We start from the raw sequence: 13,804 nt of genomic DNA on the forward strand, positions 1-13,804 counted from the left end.
TCTATTGTTGATCAGACTTTACTTTTTTAAATAATAATAAAAATAATAATAAGTATTATTAGACACAATATAGACATTTGGGCTTATGCAGTATCAAGAAAACAAGGGGAAACTCTTTACATTTCACAGAGAACTTTGCTCCGCTTCTTCAGAAGAAAATCTCACCTGATCATGAGGAAGAATTCTACAATAATGAGGGTATTGCTTTACTGGTTTGTCTGATGACCTCTTTGTTACTACTCACATACACACAAGTGTCTGCTGGAACTTCTTAATTGGAAGTTAATGGTGTCATCAGCTCACCCGTGGAATGCTAGCTCTGTGCCGGCATACAGTGAGCCATCTGGTGATGAATGAGCGTACCGTGTACAGCATCCAACGGTAAAGCATTCTTAAATTCAAACCCTCATTATTGTACACAGTGATGATGTGATCTGGGGAAAAACAGCAAAGAAGTGCAACAACAACAACAACTAGATGTACTGAACGAAAAAATTGAGAAGTATGGTATGAAAATCAGCACAGCGAAAAGCAAGACTATGGTGATGTCGAGAGGGAAAAGCCAAGGAAAGGGCACTGTGAAAATTGGAAGTCAGAGTCTGGAAATTGTGGACAGCTTTAAATATCTAGAAAGTGAATTGATGCAAAATACTAGGGTGGACATGGAGAATAACAGGAGGGTAATGCATTCTACCAGAGTGTAAGAAAACTTGTTTGGAGCAAAGGAGTACTAAGGAAAAGTAAAGAGATAATACGTACCCATACTGACTTATGCAGCTGAGACTTGGACTTCGACTAGCAGGCAAGAGAGTAGAATTCAAGCCATTGAGATGAAATTCCTAAGAAGTATGGTAGGAAAAACTGAGTGAGAAATGAAGATGTTAGGAAGGAAGTTGGGATAGGAAAGCTAAATAAGAGAATTGAAAAGAATAAACTAAGGTGGTTTGGACATGTAAAAAGGATGGAGGAGAATAGAATTCCAAGACAGATGCTGGAGGTAGAATGCGAGGGCAAGAGAGCAAGAGGAAGACTTAGAACAAAGTGGAGTGAATAGGTGAAGAGCAGCATAAGAAGACAAAATTTGGACTGGGACAAGATCGTGGAAGAGGAATGGTGGAAGGAAAGAGGAAGATGGAGAAGTGCCATAAATACCCTGACCCGGCAGGAGCTAGATAAGGGGAAATGATGATGATATTCAAAATGCTGTAATGTAAAGACAGGTACTGCATATGGCACAGAACATTCTCTTTTACACAGTCTCTTTGTTACTGTTGGGTATTTCCTTTGAATAATCCACTCTGCATGTGGTAGTCTACATCTTTAACATCTCTGGAATTCACCACCTATGGTTCAGTAGTTCTCAATATGGGAAAAAATTGAGCAGGAGAAATGATTGAGTGCATATAGACTTACAAAGATGTCGCCAGAAGTTTAAAGGAGTTACAGGAATTTGCCGTATGGCAGAATTATGTGAATATGTTTGTTGTAATGTCTGAAGCTGAAATTTGAGTGGAAAGTCAGGCAATCAAGTGTAAGATTACTGCAGCTGGGAAATGTTATTTGACTGGTGGAGAATGAATAGTACTCTACCGGTAAGGAAACTATGTATTTTAGTTATTCTGATAATATTGGACTTATATCCGAGTGTCTAGTGCAAATAACTGGAGAATGTCATCAGAAAAATATCCTAGCCTGAATGTTACTGTTTTACTGTATATTCTGTTCTTAACAAAACTGTTTTCTCTTCTAGGTATTGTTCAGCATTTTCTTTATCCAATATTAGTTTTGACAGACTGGAAAAGTTAAAGGTTATATATCAACTGAGTTGACACTTTAAAGAAATGTTCTGCACTTTAAGAGATTATTAAAAGATGGACATGTTTCCAACATTTTATTTCTTTTTGAGAATAATGAATGGTTATAGTGAATAGTTTACTCACTTGTTGTTCATAACATGTGATGCCTAAGAGATTCATGTATTATCCGCACACTTTATCTTGGTGCATTTGTGTACGGGGGTGAGGAGTAAGGAGGGAGCTGTCCCGGTATCGATAGTGCTGCCTGGTGGTGCCAACTGAATGAAAATGAAATGAATCGAGAATATGATCGATCGATATGAAATTTCTAAACCGTTATCATCTTAAGCCAACAACTATGTCACATACACATTATATAACATTATAAAAAATTTCTCGATGCAAATCTTGTTCCTAGCATGAATTCTATACATTGGCTTTGTTGTGTAAACAACAACAGTACTAGTATGTAAAGTGTACGCCAGATGTCGCACAACGATGCTTAAGCGATTCATAGTTTGTGTTTCAAAGGTTGCCAGTACGAATCTCGAAGATCGCCGAGGTCGACTGATTCAGCACTAGGGTGTAAATGCACCAAGATCCGAGGTCGACTGATTCAGCACTAGGGTGTAAATGCACCAAGATTAAGTGTGCGGATAATACATGTGTGCATTATTAACTGCTATGTTGGTAACATTGCTGGTGTGAATAGTAGTTGACTAAGAAGTGAATCACAGCATATCAGCTACCACGTTGAAAGAGTTGAAGTACTCGAGTGATCATAATTTCCTCATATCTTAATGGTGTTGCATTTTTTACTTTTTTTTTTTTAATTCATTGAAATGTTTTCTAAATATTTAATATTGTATTTTGTTCTCACAGGAGGTGGTCAGAGCTGTTGATCTGAATGGTGCTGTGGAATATTTTCCTCGTTTATGGTCTGACATGGTGACGTTCGACCACACAGATCGAGAGAATTTGGTCACTGGACTGTTGGACTGCATGGTACGCAACCGACCGCCTGCTGGCAGTGAGCTGGAAACTCAGTTTGGGAAAGTTGCTTGGGATGTGTGGAACAAGTTGGAAGATGTGCAGGAAGGGAGGTATCGGCAGATTGGGTGAGTGTGAATAATTTGGAAGAAGTATAGAAAGGGAAATCTCAGCAAACTTGTTCTGTTGTTAATATATTTAATATTGTCTGACATCATGTTTTTCATATCCAGTCTCATACTGCCAAGTCAGTATCATGAATCTCTGACAAAACTGTTGATTTTCCTCTTCTTCTTTCACTTTAATGACTGCATAGGATCGCTTTAGTTAGTCCATTATCTACCATCATCGTCCATTTCCCTCGTATAGCTACCGCCGGGTTGGGATGTTTATGGCACCTTTCCATCGTCCTCTATCCAACCACCATTGTTCCTCCTTAACTGTGTTCCAGTTCTTCTTGTTTTGTTGAGGCTCCTTGGACCACGTGGTTCCTAACTCTGGTGAGCTTTCTTCTTAGCCCAGTGTTCCTTCATCTTTGTGCTGTGGCTTGCCTTCCTTTCACTGGGAGAATGGGCCGTGCGGTTAGAAGCGCGCGGCTGGGAGCTTGCATCCGCGAGATAGTGGATTCGAATCCCACTGTCGGCAGCCCTGAAGATGGTTTTCCATGGTTTCCCATTCCTGTCCCATCGTCACCATAACACCTATCTGTGTCGATGGGATGTAAAGCAAACTAAAAAAAAAAATCTGTCTTTTTGTGATTGTTCAGGTCTCCACTGCATATGACCGTATTGGGCAGCAGTACATCTTATACATCACCTCTTTAAATTTCATTGGTATTTCCTTCCTCTTCTCAAGGTTTCTCTCAGATTGATAGAATGCATGTCCCTGTTGAATCCTGTTACTGATCTCTTATGTCCAGCCCTGCATCCTGCATCAATTTGCTTCCCAAGTTTGTGAAGCTCTCCACAATTTCAAGGTTTTGTCTCGTTATTTTTATATAATTAGTTTCCCTTCCCTTTCTGTTCTGATCAACACCATTATCTAATTCTTTTCCCTAACGATTTTCAGTAATCTCTCTCAACATGTCAAGTTTCCCTTGTTTATTCAACTCAATAATCTTATGAATATAAAAACCTTTTACATTATTAAACTTGCATTTAAGGTCTAGGAGTTATAGTTTCCGTTAAAGCACAGGAATGGTTCCGAGTATCGCCTGGAGAGAAACGTGTGATCTAACAGGCTGGCGCTGTGTATAAGTGAAAACAACTGTCATCTTGAAGGAAATCTTATAAGGCCTATCACCATTATTGCATGTTATAAATCTCATTCCGTATTGACGGTTATCACTTTACAAATGAAAAATTCTTATATTGTCCTCCTTTTCAATATAAAAAACCATCTATATTAGATGGGATAATATTTATACATGTTTCAGCCTATCTAAAGGCCATCCTCAGCAGAAGCTCAAATATTACATTTATGTAAACACTAATAAAATGTGTGGAATTAAGAGACACAGTGAAAAACGACATTCAGCAAGAAGGAGGCGACTGGGACAGCATTGAAGAAGGAGAAAAGTACAAAGACAGAAGTTGGTGGAGGAGCTTCATTTGCTAACCCATCATACAGATGGAATGACATGTGATATGTATGCCTGTATGTACAGTCTTACCATAAATACTGTCCCAAACGTTTAAGTAAATTGACACAAAATGGTTAGAGATATTTTAATATCCTAATAACAAGTGTTACATAGATGCATTATGAACCATAACCACAAATAATTATTCAAAATGGCCACCATTTGCATGCACACAGGCCTTAAGTCTTTGTGGTCACTCATCAATGGCATTACGCAACACATCAACTGGAAATTCTGCAACTGCCTTCCAAAGAGACTGCTTTAAGCTTTCAATATTGGAATGTCTTTTCTTGGAAGCCATCTTCTGAAGCTTGGACCACAATTTGTAGTCCAAAGGGTTTAAATCTAGACTTGCAGACGGCCAATCTGAAGTGGAAATGAAATCAGGAACATTAGCCTCCAACCATTGCTAGGTTGTCCATGCCTTGTGCGCTGGGGCTGAGTCCTGCTGGAAGCTCCAGTTCCGTCCATGGAAGAGGGTGTTTTTGACATTCTTGACCAGTCCCTCAAGCACTGTCTCCTGGTACACTTTAGCTGAAGTTTTGACTCCCTTTTCACAGAAATGGAGCTCCGTTGTGCCCTCGAGGCTCACACCCCACCACACCATAATTGATGAGGGATGATGACCCCTCTGGATCCTTGGAGCCTTTTCACCAGCTTCTCTAGAGGAATGGGCATATACCCTGTCGTTTTGGGCGTTGAAAGTGTCCTCAACACTGAAAATCTTTTCATCCGTAAATAGGATTCAGCGATGACCATTAGCCGCGTAACGCTTAAGTAAGCGCGTTGATTTTAGGAGCTTCTGGTGCTTCATTTCATTTTGTCAGGAGATGTCCTTTGCGTCGTTTGTAAGCATGGAGTCCCAGGTCAATGCTTAACGTGCGAGACATAGACATTTTTGATATCTGTAACTCACGAGGCATCACTGACTGTCTCCTTACCGGATTTTGTCGCACACGAGCCGCCACTGCTTTGATGAGTTCTGGCGTTCGTACTGTGCGCGGTCTTCCTTGCCGCAGGCGATCCTTCACAGTTCCAACCTCAACAAATTGATTTATAGTGTGGTAAACAAATTTCTTACTAATTTTCAGCTTCTGGAGGGTTTTGAATATCTCCCCTGGTGATTGCCCTACCTTGTGTAATGCTGTCACGGCCACACAATTCTCACACTCCCATATCTTGAAAACTTCAAACTGACAACTGTACACTTCTGCAGCTCAACCAGCAATGACTCACGCCTCACGATACCGGTTTTGTAGCCGTTCCTTCATTCGGGCGGAAGTACAGCCACCCTCAAAAGGTGGGACAGTATTTATGGTAAGACTGGATATGTATGTATCTATGTATGTATGTATGTATGTATGTAGAAACATGTTGAGGAAGAAAAGATCCTCTTATCAAAAAACTCATTTGGTTGACATAAAACTTGCTAATCCTTTTAAAAGTGGAAATCTGTGTTGCGCAGCGTAGTGAGACCCTCAATAAGGGGGTAATGAGTGCGCATCACCTGCAGTGGGAGAAGCAGGAATAGAAAAAGAAAAAAATGACTCACCTTGTGTTTTTAACATGTAATACTGAAGAGATTCATAGACATGTGTGCATTATTAACTGATGTGTTGGTAACATTGCTGATGTCAACAGTAGTCAACTAAAGCAGCGAATACTGCATTGAAGTGAATCGCAAAAAGTTAATTACCGCAGTGAAGGAGTTGAAATATTTTTTCCCCTCCCATTGCAGATGATACACACTCATTATCGCCTTATTGATGATCTCACTATGCTGCGCAACACAGATTTACATTTTTAAAAGTTTTAAAAAGTTTTATGTCAATCAAATGAGTTTTTAGAGAAGAGGATCTTTTCTACCTCACAGGTTTTTATTTTCCACACATTTTATTAGTGTTTACATAAATGTAATATTTGCGCTTGTGGCCTTTAGATAGGCTGAAACATGTATAGATATTATCCCATCTAATATAGATTTCTTTTGTATTGAAAAGGAGGATAATATAAGACTTTTTCATTTGTAAAAAAAAAACTATCACCATTAATTAACAATTAATCCCATGTCAAGCTGGAGTGGGTCACTAGCTCAGTGTCACCATTAATCTGTAGGGCTCAACACAGCGAATTTGAATGTAGAATATTAATGGCACCTCTTTTCACCTGATGCCTTGAGAGGAAAATTTACAAGGTTCCTTTTCTGTATCATTTTAGGTGGAGCGGTGCTATGCTTGGAGATGTTCTTATTCTGACTGTGCGAGCTGGGAACTTCAGCGAGGCATGCCAAGTTGTAAACAAGTTGGTGAAATCCCAACACACCATTGCAGGACTCCCGAAAGTGGAGGCACTTCAGTGTTTCCTGGATGCTTGCATAGCTCAAAAGAGTGTCCCAAGAGCAATTGTGAGTTTACTTTTAACTGATCAAAATGAAAGTAATTGTTATTCTTCTTGGTTAACAATATCTAAGATTTTCTCTTTTTGTTTCAGACCTGTATAGAATTCAGTGCAGATGTTGGATTTCCTGAAGCAGGAAAGATGGCCCAAAAGCTGAGAGACGAACTTCCATTAGACAGTGCTGCATTGGCGAAACTGACCAACATTGTAGGAAAGGAGGTCTTGCAGACAAAAGAAGAGCCTGCAACAGTCTCGAGTGCATAATATGTACACATTAGTTCTAAATATATTTAATTGTAAATACAATACATTTTTTGTTTGATTATGTGGCAAGTTTGTCTCAGATCTAAAGTCCTCTCAAGGGTCATTTATTGTCCTCGAGAAAGTCTCCTTTGTTTCTTTAGGGATCTAGGACTTAATCGGTTCTGTGGTAACCTGTATTAGCAGAGTGAGGTATTTGGGGTAGGCCCTGTCATTTGGAATGGAGTGTAGTACAAAGTTGCTAAATTATGTAGAATTGAACAGTTCAACTTCAACTTTAATCCCTCAACCCTTATAGGACCAGTTGATGATATATCGTCAGTGTCCACTTGTGCAGAAAGGACTGACTGATGATTTTTCACCAATGTCACTAGCCTAAAAAGACCAGCTGGCAATATTTCATTGATGGATTGAATCTAAAACGTGTTTCAAAATATTTGCCTTATTGACAGTAACCTTTTCGTTTCCTGCCAAGTCCAGCTCCTTGGCTGAATGGTCAGAGGGCCCCAGATTCGATTCCCGGCTGAGTCTGAGATTTTAACCTTAAATGGTTAATTTCCTTGGCTCGAGAAATAGATGTTTGTACTGTCCCCAATGTCACTGCAACTCACACCACAAAAACATGCTGTTTCCTATACACAGCAAATGCTACTCACCCTCATCGGAGGGTCTGCCTTACAAGGGCTGCTCCAGGCTAGAAATAGCCACACAAAATAATTATTTCCTGAAAAAAAGACAGGCCTTTTTTTACATTTTGGTAGAAAGTCATATCAATATCTTCGTTACAACCCATGTTATGGACTGATGAAAGGAGAACTTCAAACTATCATCATAATCTTGAACATTTTCCAGCCTTTGGTTGGGTCTGTTGGGAATATTAGCCTCTCTACTGTCTTCAGTTTGCCAATATTGTGTTCTCTTCTGTCTCTCTCCGAGTCCTCCGGCCTTTACATCCTCCTTAAGTCCTTGCAGCCATCTGTCTCTTGGCCTTCCTCTAGATCCCTCTCTTATCAAACATTCTTCTCAGCAATCTTTCCATATTCATTCTGTGCATGTGTACATAGCACTGTAATCTTGATCTTTCTATGTAGCTGTTACGGGATTCTCTTTCACTGCCTCTCTCACTTGTTCATTCCAAGTGGTGAAGACTGAGGGGGGGGAAAGTAGACAGTGTCTATGATAAAGGACATCGTCAATCGAGACTGAAATGTCTTCCAAGCCAGTTTGCTCCCCGCTCTTGAGGAATAAGAGCAGCTTAGCGGGCAAGTAGGGGAAGTGCATGACGTAGTACGCACTGAAGGTCAGTGGTGCAAAGGTATAGCACATCTTTCTGGACAGGTTAAATTGCGACAGGATACGCGTGACTCACGTGAGGTGACAATAGTGTGTTCCCGCCTTTATCCTCACACCACACGATGTTCAACCCTAGTCCGTAAGGTAAGGTAAGGGTTCTTCTGCCCGAAGGCAGGTTCGAACCTCCGCAGAGGTGTTCCTGAGCCGGAGTTTACGTGCGGTAGGGTGGCCAGTTCCTTTCCGCTCCTAGTCGGTAAATGTTGCATTTACTATGGAAGAGAGTTCAGCACAGCGTAGGCCATCAAAGCCAATAAGTTTCAAACCTTCTTGGGAAGAAGAGTATTTGATACTTCAAAAAAGTAACACACAAAATGTTTAATATGTAATAAAATATTGAATCACATTAAAAAATTTAATCTGCAACGCCGTTGTTCCTTATGTCATTCCAACAAGTATGATAAATATGAAGGTCCAGAAAGCATAGCATTACTAGAAAAACATAAAAATAACATATTTGAGTATGTACGTACATTTCATATTATCCTACTCAACTCTATTTATATTATAGTGTTTGATGATTCCTCAGAGATGATTTATTTATGTACTGGTATGTATTTCATTGCTGTCGTTCATATGGTAACATTTCCGAGCGGCAAGTACAGTACCGCCACGGTATGCAACCTGCCTGTCCACTGCTCTCGTCACGTGACCGACAACCATCCCGAGTGAACCAAGTACGTGATGACGTCTGTATTATAAACAAACTTGGATATTAAAAAAAATGAGCAAAAATTTATTTCAAATCACAGTATCTTCATGCTAAGTTTATTATTATTCTTATGAAGAATTTAAAACAAATATGTCCTATGGGAATACAGATCTACAAAGGCTATGATTAAGCCTGTATTTACTGCTCAATAATGTACTGCATCTGCTGTGCTTATGCAGTTCTCTGGTAGAGAAATAGACACAACACATCTCATTATCTCTCTTCTGTATTCTTGTCATAGCGTGGGAAAAATGTGCATGCTGCTTTCCCCTCATCCACTGCTTAGTGTGAATCCCAGCCAAACGGCAGATCACTAAATAAAAATTTAGATAAACAGTAAAGGAAAATCCTTAGGAAAATCTTTGGTCCAGTATGCATAGGAGTAGTGTGGATGAATAGGATATCTTCTGAATTATTACAGCATTCTCAGAAAACATCAGATACTACTAGGAAAAGATGACTGAAATTTTAAGGCCATATTTAAAGAATGGACAATAAAATGCTTACTATAATTATGCCTCCTCACTAAAAGTCAAGAATAATTGGATAATCTAAATCGAAAAAGACTTTCAAGAAATCAGCATAACAGATGAAATTATATGGGACAGACCTAGCTTGAGAACACTGATGACCGAACATCATACTGCTGGAAAACCAAAGATGAGAACCAACACTGCGTGGATGGAAGAAGGGAAGAAAAATCATAGCAAGAGGATGAGGAGATCCTGGGAAGAGAAGAAGAAAAGAAACATCTGCTTATAATAATGTAATTTGTATGGCAGATGTGGAGAAGTCACATAATCATCGATGTTTTGGCATCTCAGTAAAGCATGGTGATGTTTCTGAACTTTTCCTTATTGTTGTCAACTTCTAGGCTGTGGAGTAGAGGCTCATTGTGCATTATGGAAACATGAACCAGACATACTGGGCATTTGCTGGACTGATAAATGCCAAATTCTCCTTAATTCCACATCAAGGCAGTTGTGTCCTGTTCTCAGCCTACAATTTGCTACTACAGTAGTCTCTCTAGTGTGACACAACGAGCCCCAGTAATGTGACATTATCTTTGTCAGAGAAAATATTCTCTTTAAGAGAAAAGAAAAAAAAAAATGTCCTTTTCAATTAATATGTCTTGATAAATACACTATTGTTTTTCTTTTAATATATAGTCTTAACAGTGCATGGTATCGTTAAGGTCTTTAAAATAAATTAAACCCTTTTATTTAAATAAAATTGGTTTTTCCTTAGACCATCCAGTAATCTAACAGATCTCTATAATCTGACAAGACCTGGTCCCATATGTGTCAGTCTAGAGGGACTAGCGTACTTCCTTTCTGGATATTTCCTAATTTTATTTCCATTATCATGGAAATTATTCCATTGATGTGCATCAGTACATAATAATAATAATCATTATTATTATTATAACCAGGGAATGGATTTATATGTACTAATAATTATTGAAATATGTACATATATATTTAGTTATTTTTATTGAAATATGGAATTATATATGGACTTAAAATTACACATATAATATTAATTTCTATTTAATATCAAAGTTCAAAAAAGCTAAACAAAGCAGATCTACATGCAACATAATGTTGCACTTCTCATTTTAATATATTTGAAGAACACACAATGTTTTATTCTCTATTACCAAAACAATGGATCACAAAATGTTCTTTTGAGTGCTGGAAAGTGAATCTTCTCCTATTATCTCTAAGGACAGATTTATACTGACCGAAACTGCGTTCAACATCAGAAGAGGTAATGGGGGCATAATTCAACTTCACAATATCTGCTGGGGTTAAATCCAATGTTAATTTTACAGTTAAATCTCCACACAGCTTTGCAGCAACCTTTGACATTTCTTCATATCCGGGGTTCTTTGAAAGTACAGTGGCCATCTTCATGTTTGCTACATCTGCAACTTTACCTGTACCATGATTTAGTTGTTTCACAATTGCACAACTTTCAGAAAGTGAGAGATGCAAGTTTTGGAGCCTTTTCAGTATTTTTGTGATGAATGAAAAATTATGCTGAATGTAACATAAGTCATTTTTCACACTTGTATCGCAGACAACTGTTTTCGCGGCTTCAATTGAGGCTGCATCTTCAGAGTCCATGGCATGCGGAACGTTCTTAATACAGTCTATATATTCAACCGCTTGCAGCCATGTACCCCACCTAGTTAAAATTGGCTTAGGCAGCAATGGAATCTCTGGGTACATTTCTTTCAAAAGATGAACTCTTCGGTGGGCTTTGAGAAAAACTTTTTTCACTGAGGAAATCTACTTTGGGGTAACTGCCTCTTACCACTTCTGCCACACGATGAAAGGCAAGTGCTACACATGTTAAATGAGTCATCTTAGGATATACAACACATAATGCTTCTCCGGATTTTATCATATAAGGCACGACATCGCTAATAAAAAGTAACACTTTATTATTCTTAATGCCCTGTGGCCAGAGGATACCCACAGCCTCATTGAATAGTTTTGCTATAGTTTTTTGTTATCGCACTTTTCTAGAACATCACAGTGTAAGAGAATCCGTTTACAATAATCTTCGCTTAACAAACCGATGATTATGTTGCCAATTAGCCTGCCTTCTTTGTCTGTTGTCTCATCAATGGAAACCCAAATTGGACCGTCTGTAACCTCTTGCCTTATCTTCCGAACAGTTTCATCGTATATGGCTGAATAGTATGTTTTCCTGAACGTTGACTCATCCGGCATGGATCGTTTAGTATATTTCTCGAGGAATTCCCTGAAGCACTGATTATTCAGTTTGAAGAGAGGTATGTCAGCAGAGATGAGAGCACGGCAGAGATCGGTATTGAACTCGGACGTTACACTGGAAGTTGGTGGTTGTGTCAGACACAACTGTCTCTGCTTGGAATCTCGTTGTTTGTTAGCCTGGTGTTTACTGGTTGAAATGTGCTGTTGCACAAGGAACCTTTGAGTAACTGTCACTGTACAATGACACAAATTACAAAATAATATCTTACTGTCAGTTGATAAACCATCTTCTTTAAATTCTGGTACGTAACTTTTCAATTTTAAACTGGTTGACTGAGCTACTTTAGGCATATTGTAACAACATTAATGTCTTCAATGAATATCAATATACAACTGCACACACTGAACGTACAAGAACACTATGATCCGTCTCACTGCTAATTCAAACTGTGAATGACTGGTAGTGAACTAGATGGAGTTATGAAGCAATCAAAGGGAATGCCCGAATTACGAACTAATCCGGAAACCACTAGCACATCGTCGATGAATGAGATTTCCCTAGTTACGAAATTAATTATGGTACAGACACAGTTGATGTTATGTAATGCAGCTTATCAGTGCTGTAAGTGTGATTCAGATAGTCGTGGTATTGACCGGCTGATCTCCACAACTTCCGGGCTCAACCTCTCTCTTTCTTCGCATTGCTTATCAGCTTATTTTATCAGCCCAGATGTGGACAGGCATGATAATGACCTGCACATCAGTTCAAATATTAATTATTCGAATATAGATTTTTATTTCTCCATTATTGAGAGGACGGCTAATTTAACATAACTTAATACTTTTTAGCCGAAATATGGACTATATTGATTTTAATGACGAAGAATATGGAACATATGCGCTAAACTCCAAAATATGGAAAATGAATACTCCATTTTTCAACTCCACACGTCATGATTCGTAAAGATAATGCAAAATATAATTAATTTTAGCTTCCTAAAGAGATATGTATTTACATATAAATGCGTTCCCTGATTATAACAAATACATGTGTCAATTAATAATGCTCCTTATTGAGTAAATGCTCTCACATATGCCACAAAATAATATTGAAATAACCAGTTACCATAATAGTTTAAGCCCTTTGATATTGATGGCACAATTCTATAAATTTTCTGTTGTTTATTTATTTCAGACTTTTCAAAATATGAGCTGCCACAATGGATAAAGCGTACCATACATCTTAACAATTTGAACATTCAACTATAAATTACATCTGAAAAGGCTTCCTCAGTTCAGGTCTAGGAGACAATAGCAGAAACATGAAGAAAAAGAAAATACAATGTATATTTGTAATGAGACAACAACAAAACAATAATAAATAATGTTATTTGCTTTACGTACCACTATGTACATTTACGGTTTTCGGAGACGTCGAGGTACCGGAATTTTATCCCGCAGGAGTTCTTTTACGTGCCAGTCGACACGAGTCCAACGTATTTGAGCACCTTCAAATACCACCGGACTGAGCCAGGATTGAACCTGCCAAGTTGGTGTCAAAAGGCCAGCACCTCAACTGTCTGACCACACAGCCTGGCAACAACAACAAAACAATCACCAATATGTGTTCACTGGGCGATGTCTCATATCAAGGAGAATACGAAGGGGTACCCAAAAATAACCAGAATAACATTGCCATGGGTAAAGCTTGTGTAGTACGCATTTCTGCCACTAGGTGTGTACAGCGCAACTCACTGCCAGTTCAGTGCCGCCTGTGTTGTTGACCTGGCTTGTTCTGTTCATGTGCAGTCATCGTTTTTTGCTAGTGCTGTTTTGTACTTGTTTCATTTTTTATGATGGCAAGTGTAAGTGAACAACATGCACCTGTGAAATATTGTTTTCTACTTGGTAA

At 38.7% G+C, this 13,804-nt stretch overlaps 1 protein-coding gene across 1 annotated transcript in view; it reads left to right on the top strand.

Annotated features, from left to right (window-relative positions):
* LOC136884435 (small ribosomal subunit protein mS39) overlaps positions 1 to 7,131 on the top strand; it is a 42,027-nt gene extending 34,896 nt beyond the window's left edge. Inside the window, exons 10-12 of the mRNA XM_067156600.2 lie at positions 2,679 to 2,914; positions 6,646 to 6,832; positions 6,919 to 7,131. Coding sequence (XP_067012701.1) covers positions 2,679 to 2,914; positions 6,646 to 6,832; positions 6,919 to 7,089 — 594 coding nt within the window. The 3' untranslated portion in view covers positions 7,090 to 7,131. The remainder of the gene's footprint in view (positions 1 to 2,678; positions 2,915 to 6,645; positions 6,833 to 6,918) is intronic.
* The last annotated feature ends 6,673 nt before the right edge of the window (positions 7,132 to 13,804 follow it).

Source organism: Anabrus simplex, chromosome 12, assembly GCF_040414725.1.
Source record: "Anabrus simplex isolate iqAnaSimp1 chromosome 12, ASM4041472v1, whole genome shotgun sequence".
NCBI lineage: Eukaryota > Metazoa > Arthropoda > Insecta > Orthoptera > Tettigoniidae > Anabrus > Anabrus simplex.